Raw genomic sequence first — 19605 nt, forward strand, 5'->3', positions numbered from 1 at the left:
ATGAATTGAAAATTATTAAGATGAAACATCCAGGGTTGAGGGGGGTGGGATGGCTCTGACTAAACAGCCTAAAGGATTCTTACTGAAAATAGGCAAGGGCTGGGGCGCCTGGGTGGCGCAGTCCTTAAGCGTCTGCCTTCGGCTCAGGGCGTGATCCCGGCGTTCCGAGATCGAGCCCCACATCAGGCTCCTCTGCTGGAAGCCTGCTTCTTCCTCTCCCACTCCCCCTGCTTGTGTTCTCTCTCGCTGGCTGTCTGTCTCTGTCAAATAAATAAATAAAATCTTAAAAAAAAAAAAAAGAAAAAGAAAATAGGCAAGGGCAATCAGACATCACCTTCTGGATGTCGTAGGAGGAGGAACCCAATCAGATATTGAGGGGGAACGCTTCTTGCTTAACTGGCTTAGAAGGTTCTTGCTAAAACTACATTTTACAAGGATGTGTACATATGGCCCACGAAAGGTTCAGAAGCCTAACTAAAGTCTGCCCAAGCAAAAAGTTTTGTTGCTTCCTTTTACTCCACACATAATACTTCTAACACCAGACATATGGGGTTTTTCCTCCCACACCAACCAATTCTCCAACACCAGCTGCAATTCAATTCAATTCTAACACTAACTGGACTTACAGCAGACCTCATGACATAAGATCTCAGTCTCGTAAGACTGCCCCCCACTTCAGACACCAATCACAAGTAGTGGGTCCCCATGTCACCTACAACTTCCGACTTGGCTGCAAATGGTAGGTTCCCCTGACTCCCTCACTGGATTCAATCACTTGCTAGAACAGCTCACAGAACTCAGAGAACACTTACTTACGTTTACTGGCTTATTACATAATAAAGAACATGGCAAAGAACACAGATGAACAGCCAGACAAAGAGATACATAGGGTGAGATCTGGAAGGGTCTGGCGCAGGAGCTTCTGTCCCAGTAAAGCAGAGGTGTGCCACTCTCAGCATGAAGATATGTTCACCACCCTAGAAGCTCTTCAAAGTCCATACTTTTAGGATTTTATGGAGGCTAATCATATAAGCATGATCAATTATTAACTCAATCTCTACCCCTCTTCCCTTCCAGGACAATAGGGATAGGGCTGAAAGTTCCAAGCTTCTAACTGTCTTTCTAGTGACGGGCTCCCAACCTGAAGCTATTCAGGAGCCTATCAAGAGTCACCTCTTCAGGTCAAAAGGCACTCCCATCACCCAGGAAATACCAAGGGATTTAGGAGCTCTGTGTCAGGAATGGGTCAAAGAGTGAATGTTAGAACACAAGATGCTCCTAGTGCCCTTATCATTTAGGAAATTACAAAGGTTTCAGGAGCTCTGTACCAGGAACTGGGTACAGACATACATATATATTTCAAAAAACAAGATTAACAGATTTCATCTATAATCTTTTTGATAACGTGCACAAGTTTCAGCATTTGAGTTTGACTCCCTAATGTATTTACAGCATATCTACTTTAAACATTCAAAATTACATTAAAAAACCCATGTGTACCTGGTGGTTTTATAGTTGAAGGCACTGACTGAAGAATGTTTCTCAGTTTATAAAAGCGCAATGTTTTAATATTTTAAGAGTTCTTCTGCTAATGTAAGACTTCCATCCAATTACATTTCTACAACAGAACTGCTCTCGAAGGCATTTTACTTCAACTGAAAATGTCAATTTCATTATAGGACATTTAGAATTTGGGGATGTCATTTGGCTTTAGGAAATCTGTCTAGATTAACAAAAACCAAACCCAGACACAAAATAATTGTATCTTCATAAAACTATTCCTAATTACTGTTTACCTACCAATGAAGGATCTTAAAAGCAAGCCACATTTATTTCAATTACAGCTAAATAAAGTGTTGGTTTTAAACCTGCACCAGATTTATTCCATCATAATCAGGTAGCTGTTCCAAAAATTTCTTAGAAAAAGGCACTAGCTGCATTACAAAGATGCTGTGCTAGATTCAATTCAGACTATGCTGCTCAATGTTATCAATTTTTAAATTTAATCTGGGTCAACAGAACCAGAATTAGCTATAGGTGTCACTATCATAAAACAACAGAAAACATCTTATTTTATTGCCAACTGATGCTACATTTGAAGTAGTTTCTTTCCCATCTATCGTAGCCTATTAGTAAATGTTTAAATACTTTAACCTCTGCAGCAGAGAATTTTTTTTTTTTAAGACTTTATTAATTTATTTGGCAGAGAGAGACAGCGAGGGGGAACACAAGCAAAGGGAGTGGGAGAGGGAGAAGCAGGCTTCCCACGAGGAGGGAGCCTGATGCGGAGCTTGATCCCAGGACCCTGGGATCATGACCTGAGCTGAAGGCAGACGCTTGACCACTGAGCCACCCGGCGCCCCAGCAGAGAGAATTTCTATTTGTATTTTACTTGCAAGGAAAATCCAAACAGACCCTCATATTTTAATGGTACCTATTCTTTTTTGTGATACTTTTCAAAGAAGACTCCATTAGAAGTCTGTCAATTAATACATTCGTTGCTCAGTTAGCAGCAGAGAAATAACTGTATGTTAGTGGTTAAGAAACCCCATAATTGCAGCATTTAACACCCACTGTTGCTCCTAATGCCACCAGGCTGACTCAGACTAATGAGCTCTCCAGGTGCCACTGTCTAACACAGGCCTGTCAAGATGAGCACTCAGCAGTGGAGCCTCCAGAAGAATTCATCCAATCACTGTACTTACTTCTCACACTTAAACAGAGAACTGATTTTTAGGTTCTTTGCCACAAGAAATCCACTGAAAACAATTAAAGCATCACATGATCTGAGAAAAAATACTCCTTCCTTTCTTTACAGTGAATCCTTAGGTTTTTTTTAAATGCTACTTATAAAGATATTTCCTCGGGTTAGTACTGGATCTCCTAACAGATGCTGTTTTAACCCTGTATTTTAAGTATCAAAACTACAGCACCAAATGTGCCAAAACGCGAACTAGAGACAAAAGGAGCGTTCTGTATCATTGGCGATCGTGGTGATAAAATCACGTACCTGCGGAGCATTCGAGTTACACACTGGATGATGCAGCCCAAGTGGGCGAGGATCTCCAACCATCCAGAATCAAGGCCGGTGCCCAGGTTCAGTGAGCCCTTAACAATATCCCCGTCCCAACTCCTCCCCAGCCAGGAATCACAAACTCCGTGGCGTCAGGAATCTTAACCCTGGTTTTCATACTAGTCACCAGAACCTTAATTCCAGGTTTTTAGGCTCCCACCCCACCTCAAAAAAAGTTCACAACATTGTAATGGTATTTTTCTTCAGAACTTATGCTCCCGTCCGCAACCTCGGCCCAAGTGTGTCTCCCTCCTGTCCCCTTGGAGGGGGAGCTCCCTTTCCTTTGGACCCCCTCCCGGGAACTCTACTCACAAGCTAGCAGCGTCGGGAGGCAGCGGGCTCGACAGCGCCCTCCAGCTCGGCGCAGGTAGTTTCCTGCGACTGCAGTCCAGCAGAGGGATGCGGCAGGAGCAGGGCGCGGGGCAGAGGCCTGCCCGAGCTGCCGGCATCAAGAGGAGGGCAGCCTGGGCGAGGAAAAGGAGCCGGGAAAGTGGTCTGGACCGACAATCCAACAGCGGCTCCTCCCGGACGCCTTGGGGCGCCGGCGCCATTTTCCCCCCCCCGACCTGGACCCAGCCGAGAAGAGCCTCCAACTAGAAGACAGCTCCGCGGAGACGTTTGGTGGCCGCGCTGCCACCCCAGGGCCCGGCTGTCGCCTGTACCCTCTAAAGGGAAGAGAGGGGCGGATACACACAGCAGCGGGGGCGGCGGCCGAGGACACACGGCTGAGGCCCTACGGACAACGCTCCTCCGCCCCGCCCCGCGACGCAACGTCTCCACGCACAAGAGCCAACCAATCGGTACCGCAGAACGGAGTCGCGCCGGGGGCGGTACTCGTGAGGAGGCGGGGCCGGTGAGTGGGAGTTTCTTAAGGAGGATTTTAAGGTGTCCGGCACTTTGCGGCGCCTTTTTGCGGTTCCGCCGCCAATCCTCCGCTGGAGGGCGCAGTGGCTTCTTAAGAGGAATAGCGGCTAAAGCTCTGCAAATCCGAAGTCTTGATTTGGGGGATATTTACTATAACAGTAGAAAAGGATCTTTCTTCTGGGCTCCAACGAAGTGGAATGATAGAAGGGCTGCCTTGCTAGTCGCGGACTCTGAAGGTATGTTACCTGGCGTTGGCCTCCAAAGCCCAGCTGGGGCCGCCTCTGCCCCCTCCTGCATGTCTGCAGCTTCAGCAGTCTTGCAAGTGGGCGGCAACTCCCACTCTCTTTAACAGGAAGCATGTTATCACTATCGGTTGATGAACTGATACCAGTTGATCAGCTCCTGAAGGAAGAGGCCCTCTTTATTCATCTGTGTACCTCCAGCTTCTTTTCTAGCTTGGAGTTTAATAAATGTTGATGGGACTGCACCTGCAAGGCATGTCTCTAAGGAAAATACCCTGCTTTCCTCTGTTTCAGAGAAGCTGTCCTTTCTGCTTACACTCAGAAAAGCAAGGGCGGGGGGGCGCCTGGGGGGCGCAGTCTTAGGCGTCTGCCTTCGGCTCAGGGCGTGATCCCAGCCTTCTGGGATCGAGCCCCACATCAGGCTTCTCCGCTAGGAGCCTGCTTCTTCCTCTCCCATTCCCCTGCTTGTGTTCCCTCTCTCGCTGGCTATAAATAAATAAAATCTTTTTAAAAAAAAAGAAAAGAAAAGAAAGTGGGCCATATAAAGAGGATGTTAAGTAGTCAACAAAGCAAAGACTGGGTGTGACAAATTTTTTTTTTTTTTTTGTCAAAGCAGAGGCTATGAAAAACCTATTAGGAAGGGCAAAGTCTGGCTTCCTTATGCTCACTCAGCCATTTCTTATATCCAAGTTTTGAATAAGACTTTGAGAATAAGAGCGGTGGCTCACTTATATGTAGTGCTTTTATGCTTTTCAAAGAGCATTTGTATCCGTTATCTTGTTTGGTCTCTCAATGACTGTAAAATTGACAAGCAGTTATTGCTGATGAGAAAACAAGCCCAGAGAGGTTAAATGAAGTGTTAGAAACAAATCCAACTGAGTAAATTTGAAGATCTAGTTGAAGTTATGCAACATTCATGAACCAGGCCGCTTCCCACCCAGCAAGTAAAAAGAAGCTCTGAGGAGCTGTACAAAATGGAAGACTTTTGTAGGCAAAAGTGGGCAGAAAAATGAAGTTTCTAGCAAAAAGTCACCTCCTTTGGCATGAGAGGAGGATCTCATCAGGCACATTACCACAACAGTGCTGACCAGCTAATTCCAGACTGACTGATTAAAGATCACAGCCCTGGGAGAGGTAGAAACTGCAATTAGGTTAGGTATTTAATCTTGATTTGCTGACGTGGGGCTTAGCACAAGTGACTCCATTTTGGACCTATTATTTCTATTTCAACAAATTACCTGGAGTGAAGGCAGACTGGCATTACTATGGGTTTTCTGACTCTTGCAAATTGAAAGACTGAGCAGGTTTTAAAAAAGTGATAATGCCTAGGTCATGAGGTTGTCCTAGAAAGTAACTGAATGAATCTTTCCATGGCAGGTTTGGAGTCACAATTATGCTTTTTAAACCCTTTTTCTGGAACGCCTGGGTGGTTCAGTGGGTTAAGCAACTCCCTTCGGCTCAGGTCATGATCCCAGGGGGCTCAGGTCATGATCCCAGGTCCCTGGGATCAAAGTCCTGCATGAGACTCCTTGCTCAGCGGGGAGCCTGCTTCTCCCTCTGCCTACAGTTCCCCCTGCTTGTGGGTTCTCTCTCTCTCTCTGTGTCTCTGACAAATAAAATCTTTTTATAAATAAATAAATAAAACACTTTTTCCATTTTTTAGGATTGAAATATTTCTTGGAATCAAAGACATATCCAATGCTCCAATCTTAACCAAACTTTAAAAGCCAAGACAGCAGGTTGAAACTTACTCTTAACCTCCCTTCCCTGGCTATTAAGCATGCTTAACAACCACCACTAAGAAGCTGGGCATAGGCAGGAGTATCTGAGTACCTCTCTGAATTATAGTTTCAGAGCTTCCCTATGGGCACAAGAGAAATTCATGCTCTCTATCCTGTGTCCAGGTCACACCAGCTAGGTCACACCAGCTAGGAGCCCCTCCTAGTTCTTAATTCCTTCTGCACATTATTTTTTACCATTCTGATAGCACTTACATGCATCTTATGTATCTCTGTATTCCTCATATGGGCTAGCACAGTACCTGGCATATAATAGACATTCAGTGAATGTTTGATAAATGAATAGATAATGATATTTTACTCTCTACTTGATGAAACTACCTAAAATGTTTTCTTTTAAATTTTTAGTATGAAAATTTTATTTTATAGCAATAAAAAGAATCACAGAGTAAGCCCCCTATGTCCAACTAGATTTAGCAAATACATGTTATTAATAAGGTTTAGTGATCAATTTCTCATTAACAATGGAATAGAGTTTTTACATTCATTGTCCTAAAATTGTCTTATTAATCCTTGGGTGCCAAGTACCTGCGCCAAGTTTTTAGAGTTCTGTGTAGCCCATAAGCTGAGACTACCCCAACTCCAGACTCCTAAAGAAAACTGCTCACCTTGCATCCCTTGTTGCAGACCTTTCTATAAACAGCAGACCTTTGTATAAACATTAGCCCCTTAAAATTTAGCTGCCCCATCTCCCATTATCTCAGGACTTTGCTCTTTGCTGAGACATAGCTGACTAATATGGCCAATTCTGTTCTCCTAAACTAGATATCCCAAGGTCACTCACACTTTCCCCTCTTTCTTTCCTCCTGAATCCAATCAGTCACTGGGCTGTAGTAATTTCCCCTAAGGAATGTCTGAAATCTTTCCCTACTTCCCATCCCCACTGCTATTGTCTTTGTTCAGACCTTCTTCTCTCATGGTTATTAATGCAATAACCTCTCAGCCCATCTCCTGTCCTCCATCTCTCCTTTCTGCCAGAGCTATTTTTCCAAAACATACTGATATAAATATGTTGTTAGCTTCTTCCTGCATAGAAATATTTGAGGGGTGCCTGGCTGGCTCAGTCGGTAGAGCATGCAACTCTTGATCTTGAGGTTATGAGTTCAAGTCCCACATTGTGTGTAGGGATTACTTAAAATCTTTAATTAAAAAAAAAAAAAAGATGTTCCCAGTGGTTTTTATTCTGGTTTTGGTGTTTTCCCCAACATTTTATAAATGAATATGGATTATTTTGGAAAACAGAAAAAAATATATTTTTTTATTAATGACTTCCCATTGCCTGTAATATCAAATTCCAAATTCTCGGTTCTACCATTGACTATTCCACAGTTAGGGCCCAGCCTAACTGCCTCCCACATTTCCCGTTATCTCCTCACCATCTTCTCCATATTCCAGCCACAGGAAATTATTTGCCTTCCATAAACTGGTCTATGCATGTCTACACTTATTTGTACATGCTGTTCCTTCTACAGGTTGCCCTTCCTCACCTTCTCTGGCCAGACATTTCTTACTCTTCTTCTAGGTTCTTCCTCTTTAAAGATTTCTCTGACTCTTCCAGGCATTCAGTGGTTTCCACCTCCATTTTTCAACCACAGTCCATGGCATTCCTATACATATTCATCATTATCAACTCCATCGCATTGTGTCATAAATAACTTTTTCTGGTTGTCCTCCCACTAAGTAAGGTATCTCCACATTCATTTTATATCCCTGATGCTAAGTGCAGTGTCTGGAATATAAGAGATAGTAAATGAATATTTGTGACTGAAAAAATGATCGTTTTTTTTTTAAAGATTTTATTTTTATTTATTTGAAGAGATAGAGACAGCCAGCGAGAGAGGGAACACAGCAGGGGGAGTGGGAGAGGAAGAAGCAGGCTCATAGCGGAGGAGCCCGATGTGGGGCTCGATCCCATAACGCCGGGATCACGCCCTGAGCTGAAGGCAAACGCTTAATGACTGCGCCACCCAGGCGCCCCTGAAAAAATGATTGTTAACTTCACTATTTCTCATTATTTACAACAGCCAGATTATGGAAGCAGCCCAAGTGTCCACCTAGAGATGAATAGATAAGGAAGATACGGGGTGTGTGTGTGTGTGTGTGTGTGTGTGTGTGTGTGTATTTATCTATATAATGGAATATTGTTTAACCCTAAAGAAAGAATGAAATCTTGCCATTTGCAACAACATGGATGGAGCTAGAGAGTCTAATGATAAGTAAAATAAGTTAGAGAAAGACCAATACCATATGATTTCACTCATGTGGAATTTAAGAAACAAAACAAATGAGCAAAGGGGAAAAAAAAGAGAGAGAGAGAGACAAACCAAGAAACAGACTCTTAACTATAGAGAACAAACTGATGGTTACCAGAGGGGAGAGGGGTGGGAAAATTGGGGAAATAGGTGCTGGGGATTAAGGAGTGCACTGGTGATGAGCACCAGGTTTTTCACGGAAGTGCTGAGTCATCATATTGTACATCTGAAACTAGTATTCCACTGTAGGTTAACTAAACTGAATTAAAATAAAAAGCTTAATGGGAAGCCTGAGTGGCACAGTCAGTTAGGGTCTGACTCTTGGTTTCAGCTCAGCTCATGATCTCAGGGTCGTGAGATTGAGCCCCATGTCAGGCTCCAAGCTCAGTGCAGTCTGCTTAAGAGTCTCTTTCCCTCTCCCTCTGCCCCTCTCACTTTTGCTCTTTCTTTCTTTCTAAAATAAATAAATTAATCTTTAAAAAAATAAAATAAGCTTAATTTCAAAAAAGAAACAAAAACTTTACTGCCTCTTACTGAATAAGCACAAATGAATTTAGAATGCATTTTGTCTCCTTCTATCTCTTCCTTCCTCTATCTCCTTTTCCCACTAAAGCAAAGAAGAAATAATAATAATAACTACTATTATTTGAAGCAAAATCTAAAGCCAGAAAAAAAAAGACAAACTAGACTTCATCAAAATTGAAAACTTTTGTGCAGCAAAGGATCCTATTAAGAGAGTGAAAAGACAACCCATGAAATGTGAGAAAATATTTATAAATCATATATCTCATAAAGATATAAAGAAGTCCCACAACTTGGGGCACCTGGGTGGCTCAGTTGATTGGGCATCAGACTCTTGGTTTTGACTCAGGTCATGATCTCAGGGTTGTGGGATTGAGCCCCACATCAGGCTCTGCACTTGGTACGGATTCTGCTTGAGATTCTTCCCCCCTCCCCCTCTGCTCCTCCCCCCACCCTCCAAGTGCTCTCTCTCTCTCTCTCTCAAATAAATAAACAAATAAATAATCTTTAAAAAAATAAAAGAACTCCTACGAGTCAATAATAAAAAAAATGAAGGATGGGCAAAGGACTTAGACATTTTTCTAAAGAAGATATACAATGGTCAATAAGCACATGAAAAAATGCTCAACATCCTTCATCATTAAGGAAATGCGAATCAAAACCACAGTGAGATAGCAATTTACACCCATCAGGATGGCTATTATCAAAAAAAGAACACAAAAAAACCCTCGCAAAACAAAAACAAAACAAAAAAACAGTGTTGTGAGGACGTGAAAATTGAACTCTTGTGCATTGCCGGTAGGAATGTAAAATGGTGCGGCTACTGTGGAAAATGGTATGGCATTTCCTCAAAAATGTAAGCACAGAATTATCCTATGACTCAGCAATTCCATGTCTGGGTATATACCCAAAAGAATTAAAATTGAAGAGATATTTGCATACGCATGTTCGTAGCAGCATTATTCACAGTCAGCCAAAAGGTAGGAGGAACCCAACGGTCCATCCACAGATGAACAGATAAAGGAAACGTGGTATGTACACTCAATGGAGTATTATTAACCCTTGAAAAGGAAGGGACTTCTGACACATGCTACAACATGGATGAAACTTGAAGACACTATCCTAAGTGAAATAAACCAGTCACAAAAAGACAAATATTGTTAATTCCATTTACACAAGGTACCTAAAGTAGTCAAATTCATAGGGACAGAAAATAGAATGGTGATTGCCGGGGGCCGGGGCAGGAGGAGATAGGGAGTTATTGTGTAATAAATACTAAGTTTCAGTTGGGATGATGAAAGAAGTTCTGGAGATGGATAGTGCTGATGGTTGCAAAACAACGTAAATGTACTTAATGGCACTGAACTATGACTTAAAAATGGTTGAAAGGGTAAATTTTATGTTATGTATATTTTACCACAATTTTTTTTACAAAAAAATTTTACCAGAAATCTAGCACTCATCTTCAAGTCTTTCCTTTCCCTTTATTCTCCATCTGCTCCCAACCTGTTACCCCACATCCAGTCCATCAGCAAATCCAAAATATAGCTTAAAACTGCTTCTTTCCATCTCTGTCACCACCATACCAGCTCAAGACATAATCATCTCTCGCCTACACCACCTCGGTAGCCTCCTAACTGAACTCCTTTTTCCAATCTTGTTTCCCTCAAAACCATCCGCACAGCAAACAGCGTGAGTGTACTCTTTGATAGGTAAATAAGAGCGTGCCAGCCATTCACTACGTTATCAGCAATTCACTACATTATCAGATAATACCAGCAATTTACTACATTATCAGATATAATATGTGTGTATATTCATGCTATATATGTTATATATATTACACATATAAATATACTATATATCATATCTTTTTTTCATATACTAAAATAGTTGTATGGTTTTTCTTCTTTAACATGTATATATACCATATGATATATAATATAGGTCATATATACCATAAGATATATGTAAATATCATATGTGTGATATATGTGTTTAGCACAATATTCCAGATATATTCATTATAAAAACTCTTTGCCCACTTGGAACACAATGAACTTCCTTAAGCTGATAAAGGATATTTACCAAAATCTGAAGCAAACTTCATACTTAATATTAACATTAAAAATACAATATAATAGAAACACCTGGCTGGCTCAGTCGGCAGAGCATGTGACTCTTGATCTCAGGGTCATGAGTTCAAGCCCCATGTTGGGTGTAGAGATTACTTAAAAACAAAAACAAAAAACAAAACTCTTTAAAAAATACAATGTAATACAAACATTAAAAATAGTCGTGTTGGGGTCCCTGAGTGGCTCAGTAAGTTAAGGGTCTGCTTTCGGCTCAGGTCATGATCCTGAGCCCCCCCCCCCCAACCATAGGGCGCCCTGCTCAGTGGGGAGCCTGCTTCTCCCTCTCCCTCTGCTCCACCCTCTGCCCCTGCTCATGCTCTCTCTCTGGCTTGCTCTCTCTCTCTCAAACAAATAAATAAATTCTTTAAAAAAAAAATACTCATCTTACATTAGGATCAAGACAAAGATGTCTATTATTGCTTCCATACAATAAGTACTAGAGGCTGTAACCAGTGCAGCAAGAGGTTCTAACAACTGCAAGCAAAGATATAAAAGGTATAAGGATTTTAAGATACAAAAGTACCCTTACTCACACAGGATATGATTGCCTGAAGAAAAAACCCAAAAGAGTCTTCAAGTAAACTACTGGAATTAGTAAAAAGGCTCAACAAGTTTCTGACTACAGGACTGACCAACTAAAATCAATGATTAATAAATCAGCAATTATAAAACACAATTTTTAAAAGACAGCACATGGAATAGCAATAGAAACCAAAAGACACTGAGGATAGAACCAAAAGACACCTTGATCAAACAAAGAAGTGCAAGAGAAAAAGTATACAGAGAATATTATAAAACATTATTGAAAAGTATTTCTTAAAAGGTCTAAGAAAATGGAGAGTTTTACTCTGCTTTTAGATTAGAAAAATCAGTATCCTAAAGATGTCAGTTCTCCCACATTGATTTGTAGACTTAATGTAATCTTAGTAAAAATCCCAAATGTGCATGGTATTGCAAGGGGAAAATAACAGCAAAAAATGTAGAGGAATTTGATTTATCAGATATCAAAGCAGATGTTAAGCGGGTGCCTGGCTGGCTCAGTTGGAAGAGCCTGCAACTCTTGATCTCAGGGTTGTGAGTTCAAGCCCCATGTTGGGTGTAGAGATTACGAAAATAAATAAATAAATAAACTTTAAAAAAAAAAGATAGGTATTAAAGCTATAGTGATTAAAAAGTATAGCATTGCCACAGGAAAAGTTAAGTAAACTTTTGGTACCTATCAGAGACTTAGTTGGACATTTGATTTATGTCCCAGGTAGAACTTCAGATCATTGGAGAAAGGACTGACTTTTCAATAAATGGGGCTGAGGTCATTAGATAATAACACAGGAAAAAAAATGAAACTAGGTCCTTTTTCATACCACATACAAAAAATCAATTCAAGACCTGAAAATGAAAAGTAAAACCATAAAGCTTTTATTTTTTTTTATATTTTTTAAGATTTTATTTATTCATTTGACAGAGAGAGAGACAGCCAGCGAGAGAGGGAACACAAGCAGGGGGAGTGGGAGAGGAAGAAGCAGGATCATAGCGGAGGAGCCTGATGCGGGGCTCGATCCCAGAACGCCGGGATCATGCCCTGAGCTGAAGGCAAATGCTTAACGACTGAGCCACCCAGGTGCCCCAAAACCATAAAGCTTTTAGAAGAGGATAGTAAAGACTATCTTTTTTATTTTGGAATAAAAAAGGATATGTTAAAACAGAAAAAGATCGTTCATCATAAAAAAAAGAATGATAAATATGTAGACATCAAAATAAACTTTCATTCATAAAAGACACCAGTAAAAGATATTTACAATACACATAACCAACAAACTATCCCAAATTTGCAAAGATTTCCTGCAAATCAATGAGATAAAGGTATACAACCTAAAAGAAAAACAGGCATAAAATTTTAAGGTACACTTCAAAAGAAAATAAAATACAAATAGCCAAAAAGCACATGAGACATTGTTTAATCTCATTCGTGTCAGGGATGTGGAATATTAAAGCATTAAAGCCACAATGAGACACCAGTATACATAGCAGATGGATAAAAATTACAAAACCTGACAATCCCGAATGTTGGTAAGAAAATGGGGCAACGAGGGGTCTCATCAAAGCTAATGGGGATAGGAAATAGTAAAACCACTTTGGAAAACAGCATGGGATTATCTAATAAACCTGAAAATGTACATATATCATGATGCAGCATTTTCACTTCTATGTATACACCTTAGAGATAGACGTGATTATGCACCTGGACACATGCACCAAAATGTGGACAGCAGCCTTATTATAATTGCCAAAAACTGGAAACAACCCAAACATAATGTTGAACCAAAAATCCAAATTACAAGAGTGCATCCTATATTGTTTTTTTTCATATAAAGCTTGAAAACAGAGAAATATTTATTTAGAGATGCATATACAGACAGTAAAACTATAAAGAAAAGCAAGGCAATTATTCCTATAAAAGCTAAGAGTGATGACCTTGATGCAGGAAGGGGACGATCATGATTAATAGGGAACACACGGGGAACTTCTGGAGTTTCTGCACCGTTCTGTTTCTTGACCTGGAGAGTGGTTACATGGGTTTTGCTTTACACCCAAAATATCGGTTTCTATTTTTTTACACTTTTCTATATGTTATATTTTATAAGAGAAAGATTTAAACTGACGAACCCGCCAAAATGAATCCATAGGTGCAGCACAATTGCACAGAAGAATTTTATGAAACTTGACGAGTTGATTCTAAATTCATAAAGAGCAGAGGCCAAGAAAAACCAGCACTGTTTTTATAAAAAAAAAAAAATAAGTCAAGGGGTTGATACTTCCAGATAAGACTTATAATAATACTCTAGTTATTAAGAAACTGGGGAAGAGACATAGGGATAAGCAACAAGAACAGAATACAGAGGGGCATCTGGGTGGCTTACTTGGTTGAATGCCCAACTCTTGATTTTGGCTCAGGTCATGACCTCAGGGTCATAAGTTCGAGCCCCACATTGGGCTCCATGCTTAGCATGGAGTCTGCTTGAGATGCTCCCTCTCCCTCTCCCTCTGCCCCTCCCCCTGCTTACGTGCTCTCTCTAAATAAATAAATAAGTAAAATATTTTATATTAATTAATTAATTAATTAAAATTTTAACAAATAACAGCATAGAGAGTCCAGAAATCCAGTCATGCCCACAGGGAAACTTGACACAGGTCACATTACAAATCAACAAATATACTGGAATGTAAGAAATAAAATAAAAGGGACTCCTAATGCACATTATAAAGAAAATAAAAGCCTAATAGAATAAAGACCTCGGGGTAGAGAAGGTAGACAGAAACTACTCTTTGCCCACCAAATCTATCCTCCCATTCTTCCATAATAATCACGTTATAGCCGGGCATGTTTTCCAGCCCCCCTGCAGATGGGTCTGGTAATGAAGTTAATTTCTTACAATGGGTTGTAAGCAGAAACACTGACTGCCACTTGAAGCTCTGGAACCTGACATTAGGTATGCCTCCTCCATGCTTTCCTTTTCTTTCCTGCTGGTTGGAATTTGAGTATGGCAACAATCCAGCTTTGGCTATACAACATGGTGATAATGCCCAAGGGGAGGGCAAACTCACGAGATGGCATGAACCTGGCTCCCCAAATGTCTACGTACAGCAAAGCCACCTCAGCCATCAGGACTACTCATCGTGGGACTGTTTCGTGAGAGAATAAAAGTCTCCGTTCTTGAACGCACAACATTTTGCGGTCTCTTTGCTATGGCATCTCAGTCTTCACGGACACAGAAATATTTTGTTAACAGAGCACCACTGAGCTGGAAAAAATGTTGATAAATCTGCCTATGTTATAAAATGAAAACTATCTATACCACAAAACACCATAAATAATGTAAAAATAGAAGCTATAAATGAAAGCAGATATTTATAATGCATACCCAGGATATATAAAAAATGCCCCAGATCAGTGGAGAACCGATAATCCAGTAGAAACACAAATAAAGGAAATAAACATCAAATCACAGAAGAAACCAAATGCCCAAGTAAATATTATAAAAAACGTTCAACTTCAGGGGCACCTGGGTGGCTCAGTCATTTAAGCGTCTGCCTTTGGCCCAGGGCGTGATCCCAGGGTCCTGGGATCAAGCCCCACATCGGGCTCCCTGCTCTGCTGGGAGCCTGCTTCTTCCTCTCTCCCACTCCCCCTACTTGCGTTCCCTCTCTCACTGGCTGTCTCTCTCTGTCAAATAAATAAATAAAATCTTTAAAAAAAATGTTCAACTTCAATAGTAATCAGTAAATTAAAACTGCCCCCCAGGGCGCCTGGGTGGCTTAGTCCTTAAGCGTCTGCCTTGGGCTCAGGGCGTGATCCCAGAGTCCTGGGATCAAGCCCCACATCAGGCTCCTCCGCTGGGAGCCTGCTTCTTCCTCTCCCACTCCCCCTGCCTGTGTTCCCTCTCTCGCTAGCCGTCTCTCTCTGTGTCAAATAAATAAATAAAATCTTTAAAAAAATAAAAAATAAATAAAAAATAAAACTCCCCCCCCAAAAATACCATTCACATCCAAAAATTGACAAATTTAACACAAATATTAAAGTCTAACAATACCAAACATTGGCCATGAGCAACAGGAACTCTTGTAACCTGTTTTTGTAGCAGCTTAAATTAATATAACCACTTCGAAGAATAACTTGGAAAGATCTAGAAAAGTTGAGGACACCCCTTACTATAATAGAGTAATTCCATTCCTAGGTGTATATCCTAGATAAACTCTTGTGCATTGATACATGTGAGTGTTAATTGCAGCATTATTTTTAACAGTTGAAAATTGGAATCAACCTGAAAGTCCACCAACAAGAAAACAGATAGATGTTGTAGCACCAAAAATAAATGTCGAAACTTAATGGCAAATGGAAAAAAGCAAACTGCCAGCAGATATGTCTGGTATGTCCAAAATACACCAAGTTAAACCTATGCAAAAATACTATGTAGTAAATATGTAGTAAAGCATGTGAATGATAAACACCAAACGTGAATTTCTTGAGAATGTTGTGGCCTCTGTGCACAGAAGGTGGGGAATGGGTTCGTGCGTGTGCACGCACGTGTGCGGGAGCACATGCTTTAGATCGTTTTTATAGGGGCAGAAATCAACCTCTGCATGTGGGCCTCCAGAGGGGGAAGCAAAACTCCATGAAGGACCCTTTGTATATTCCTATAGGCTTTTAAATGGTCCCTATTTGCAATTCTGTTTGAATTTAGTCCCCTTCCGTCCATTGTAATTTTTTTCAAGTTTTCCTCAAACATACAGCAATGTCCTTACATTTCAGCAAGTGTTAGAATCACTCGGAAGGCTTCTTAATACACAGGATGTTGGGCTGGCTCCCCAAGTTTCGGATTTTGTAGGTCTGGGGTAACACTGGAGAATCCGCACTTCTGACGAGTTCCCATGTGACGCTGACATGGCTGACCCAAGGAACATTCTTTGAGAACCACACTCTGAGACCTACAGTGAAGTCTATTATGCAAAGCCCATGTGTTTTTGTGGTTGTGGGGTGTTAGACAAAGCAGTGAAAGAAAATGTGGCACTCTCTACCTTCACCTTGGGCTGAGGCCAGCATGGAAGCTCATAATTCTAGGTGGCAAAGAGAAGTGCCGACAGTGCAGCAGGTGGGGGCCAGGTGTCAGCGCAATGAGTTTGATAGGAACCCCCTTTTCCCTAAATACGTGCCTGAACAGGTAGTATGACGTAACTGGCTGGGGACATAACTTCCCATCAGACCATTCCCCCTCCCCTCCCCCACCCCTGTCGTTGGCAGAAACTCCAGTTTCACACCCCATGGTTGGGGGAGGAGGAGGTTGAAAATGCTGACTCCGTTGTGTACCCAACAAACCAACCTGTCCCTGGGCTGCTGGAGCTTCTGAGCTAGCCTGTTAGTCCCTTTGTCTTGTTTTCAGTTGCCTGGGCCACTCCCCAGGCCTGCTCCTTTGTCCTCCCAAGGTTGGGGGTGGGGGGGAAGCCTGCTCTCACTGTGGATGAGACACTTGCGATGGTTTAATGGGCCCTTGGGAACCTCAGGGTTTGATTATTCTCAGCAATCAGCAGGAGCAGTCGTGCGTTTCTGGGCCCTCCAGCTTCACCCTGCTCAACAGCCTTCCAGGCCTGGAACGTACCCATAAACTCTTTAGCTGAGTAAAAGCCCGGGGAACTTGTGTGCATGCCTGCATGCCTGTGTGTGTGTGTGTGTGTGTGTGTGTGTGTGTGTGTGTGCATGTTCAAGGGGGAGCTGAAACTAGTGCACAGAGGAAAGCCAGAGGCTTTGGGCTGATCATTATCTCCAGGCCAGAACCTTCCAGTCCCTAAATGGGACCCTGGTATTCTGCCAAACAACCAGACTCTCACTCTGTATAATGAAGTTCTCATTGATTATCCTGTTGATGTCCCAAGAGACCAGGGCCCAGGGAGGCCCATCTGCTGCCAAGCCCAGTTCCTTGTTCCACTCCCCCGTGGAAATGAGGGTGCCCCCTGCAACTCCACCATCGCCTCACTTCCCCAGCATAACGGCGCATCCACAAGGGACCCTGGTCCTGGGGCTGAACTGAAGTGACAGCAACCGTTTATTAATTGGACTAATGAGAGGCCTTGGCAGGGAGAGAATGAGAAGCGGGAAGAGCAAGAGAGAAGGGGATGAAGATGGGAACATCACACAGCACAGGAGTTCAGGAGTGGATTTCACATTGGAACCGGCAGCTCATTCCCTGAGCGTTGGGGGCAGGGGGCAGGCAAGGATTTGGAGTTTGCAAAGCTCATATGTTTTACAGGAAACATGCTAATTTTTCATCCGCAAATCGTAATCGCTCCCATTTCCTGAATGCCTGTGTTCAGGCACTTCGCTGTTTTACGTGCATGATCCAAGTTCATCTTTACAAGAGCCATATGAGAAGGGGAGCCTTCTATTCATTTGACCCATGACAAAACTGAAGCCCGGTGAGGTCTGCCCAAAGTCACACGTGTAATAAATAACAGAGCCCAAGCTCTGAACCGCTGCCATTGGGGAGAGTGAAAGCTTATGAGGCTACATACACACATACACACACACACACACACACACACACACACACACACGTAGCATTTACTGAGCATTCCTCTTTTCAGGCAGACAGTACTAAGCCCTTTATAGGCAGGTAGGTTTATTTTCCCCTCCAACCCTATAAGGCAGGTAGGTTTATTTTCCCCATTTTGAAGATAAGGAAACTTAGGGCTCAGAGACGAAGTAATTTGCCTATGACCACAGAGCCAGGAAGTGTCAGAGCAGGGATTTGCTATCCATCTACCAGGAATTCTCACCTTATTTCCCTGCATCCCTTAATCTTTCTTTGCCCAGAGCTCCTGCTGGCACGCTGCATAAGAGAAAGTGAGCTGCAGGAAGGGTGGGGTAGTTTATTTGGCTATAGAGAAGGTTCCAGTTGCACGGAGGGGATCAGAATCACCATGAGATTTAGCCTGTGGAACTGAAGTCCTGAGCAAGTGCGGAGGGCGAGTTGTCAGGACTGGGGACTGGAGGCTTGTAATGTGTGGATATGTAAGGTTTCCTCTGGGGCTACCTAACGCTGCATCACCCCCCTCTCCAGGCCGAGGCTTGAGGGAGTTATTAATAGCATGACATTCTCCGCAACATTTTAGGACTTAAGCATTTTTTTCTGTCAATGAGGCCAATGCGGTGGGCCACACCAGCAGCTGCGTCCTTCCTGTTTGTCCTCGTGAAGCAGTTCCAGCTGACCAGCCACCGGGAACCTGCTGGCTTAAGCAGCTGGTAATAGACTACAAACAGCATAGCACGAGGAGGGCCTGCCAGGCAGGGGTCAGCGCCCTCCTGGGACTGTGGGCCTGCCCTGCAGAGAAGAGCCAAGAACACAGGAGCACAGCTGATGTGTGCATATCTAGCTGTCCTCTGCTCTGGACTTCTCTTGGGGTTTGTTGTTGTTGTTGTTGTTGTTTTTTCCAAAACAAAGAAACACAATAAATGCTTGTAGGCAAGTTCAAATCACACAGAAGTATATAAAGTGAAAAGTGAAACTTGCCCTCCCAGATACTCCTACTTAGCGGTGGCTGTCCCTGGTGGGTCTATCTTTTCATGCCCTTTTCTGCTAAATCTTGGTATAAATATGAGCTTACATTTTTAAAATTTTATTTATTACAAAATGGGATTGCTATACTGATCTTCAATGTAATAACTGGCTCTCTGAAATGTTCCAGCAATTTACATCCCATCAACAGTGTGCAAAAGGGCCCGTTTCTTCCCACCCGACCAACAGTGACTTGTTTTGGAGTAAAACAAGACGCCACTATGTAAATTGCAAAACTTGTAAAAATGCCTCTCCCACTCTTTTCCTTTCCTTCTGTGCTTTCCCCTGCTTTCTATTAATTTTGCAACCTCTGACCCATGCATATTACACAGAATCCAAAGGTTTGTCAGTAAATGAGAAAGCAAGAGGAGGGACGCCTGGGTGGCTCAGTCGCTTCTGCCTTTGGCTGTCATGATCCCGGGGTCCCGTGAGGGGAGGTGGGTCCTGGGAAGAGCCTCACTTCGCATGGGGCTCCCTGCTCAGCGGGGAGTCTGCATCTCCCTCTGCCCCTCCCCTTCCTCATGTTCTCTCTCTCAAATAAATAAAATCTTAAAAAAAAAAAAAAGCAAGAGGAGGGGGTACTTAGGGCTCATCAACTGGGATACACAGAGAT

General features: G+C 42.3%; 1 protein-coding gene across 10 annotated transcripts in view; it reads right to left on the reverse strand.

Annotated features, from left to right (window-relative positions):
- Positions 1-19605, reverse strand: part of LRIG2 (leucine rich repeats and immunoglobulin like domains 2) — a 153621-nt gene that overhangs the window by 60164 nt on the left and 73852 nt on the right. For 4 of the 10 annotated variants that reach the window (XM_026483732.4, XM_026483731.4, XM_044378656.3 and 1 more), the window contains exon 1: positions 3386-7831. The exons of 4 other annotated variants lie outside the window; for them this stretch is intronic. In XM_026483732.4, coding sequence (XP_026339517.2) covers positions 3386-3624 — 239 coding nt within the window. In that variant the 5' untranslated portion in view covers positions 3625-7831. Of the gene's footprint in view, positions 1-83; positions 261-3385; positions 7832-19605 lie in introns of those variants that run through there. 2 more of the 10 variants (XM_044378658.3, XM_057310360.1) reach the window with 2 other exon arrangements.

This window comes from Ursus arctos, unplaced genomic scaffold (assembly GCF_023065955.2).
Source record: "Ursus arctos isolate Adak ecotype North America unplaced genomic scaffold, UrsArc2.0 scaffold_12, whole genome shotgun sequence".
NCBI lineage: Eukaryota > Metazoa > Chordata > Mammalia > Carnivora > Ursidae > Ursus > Ursus arctos.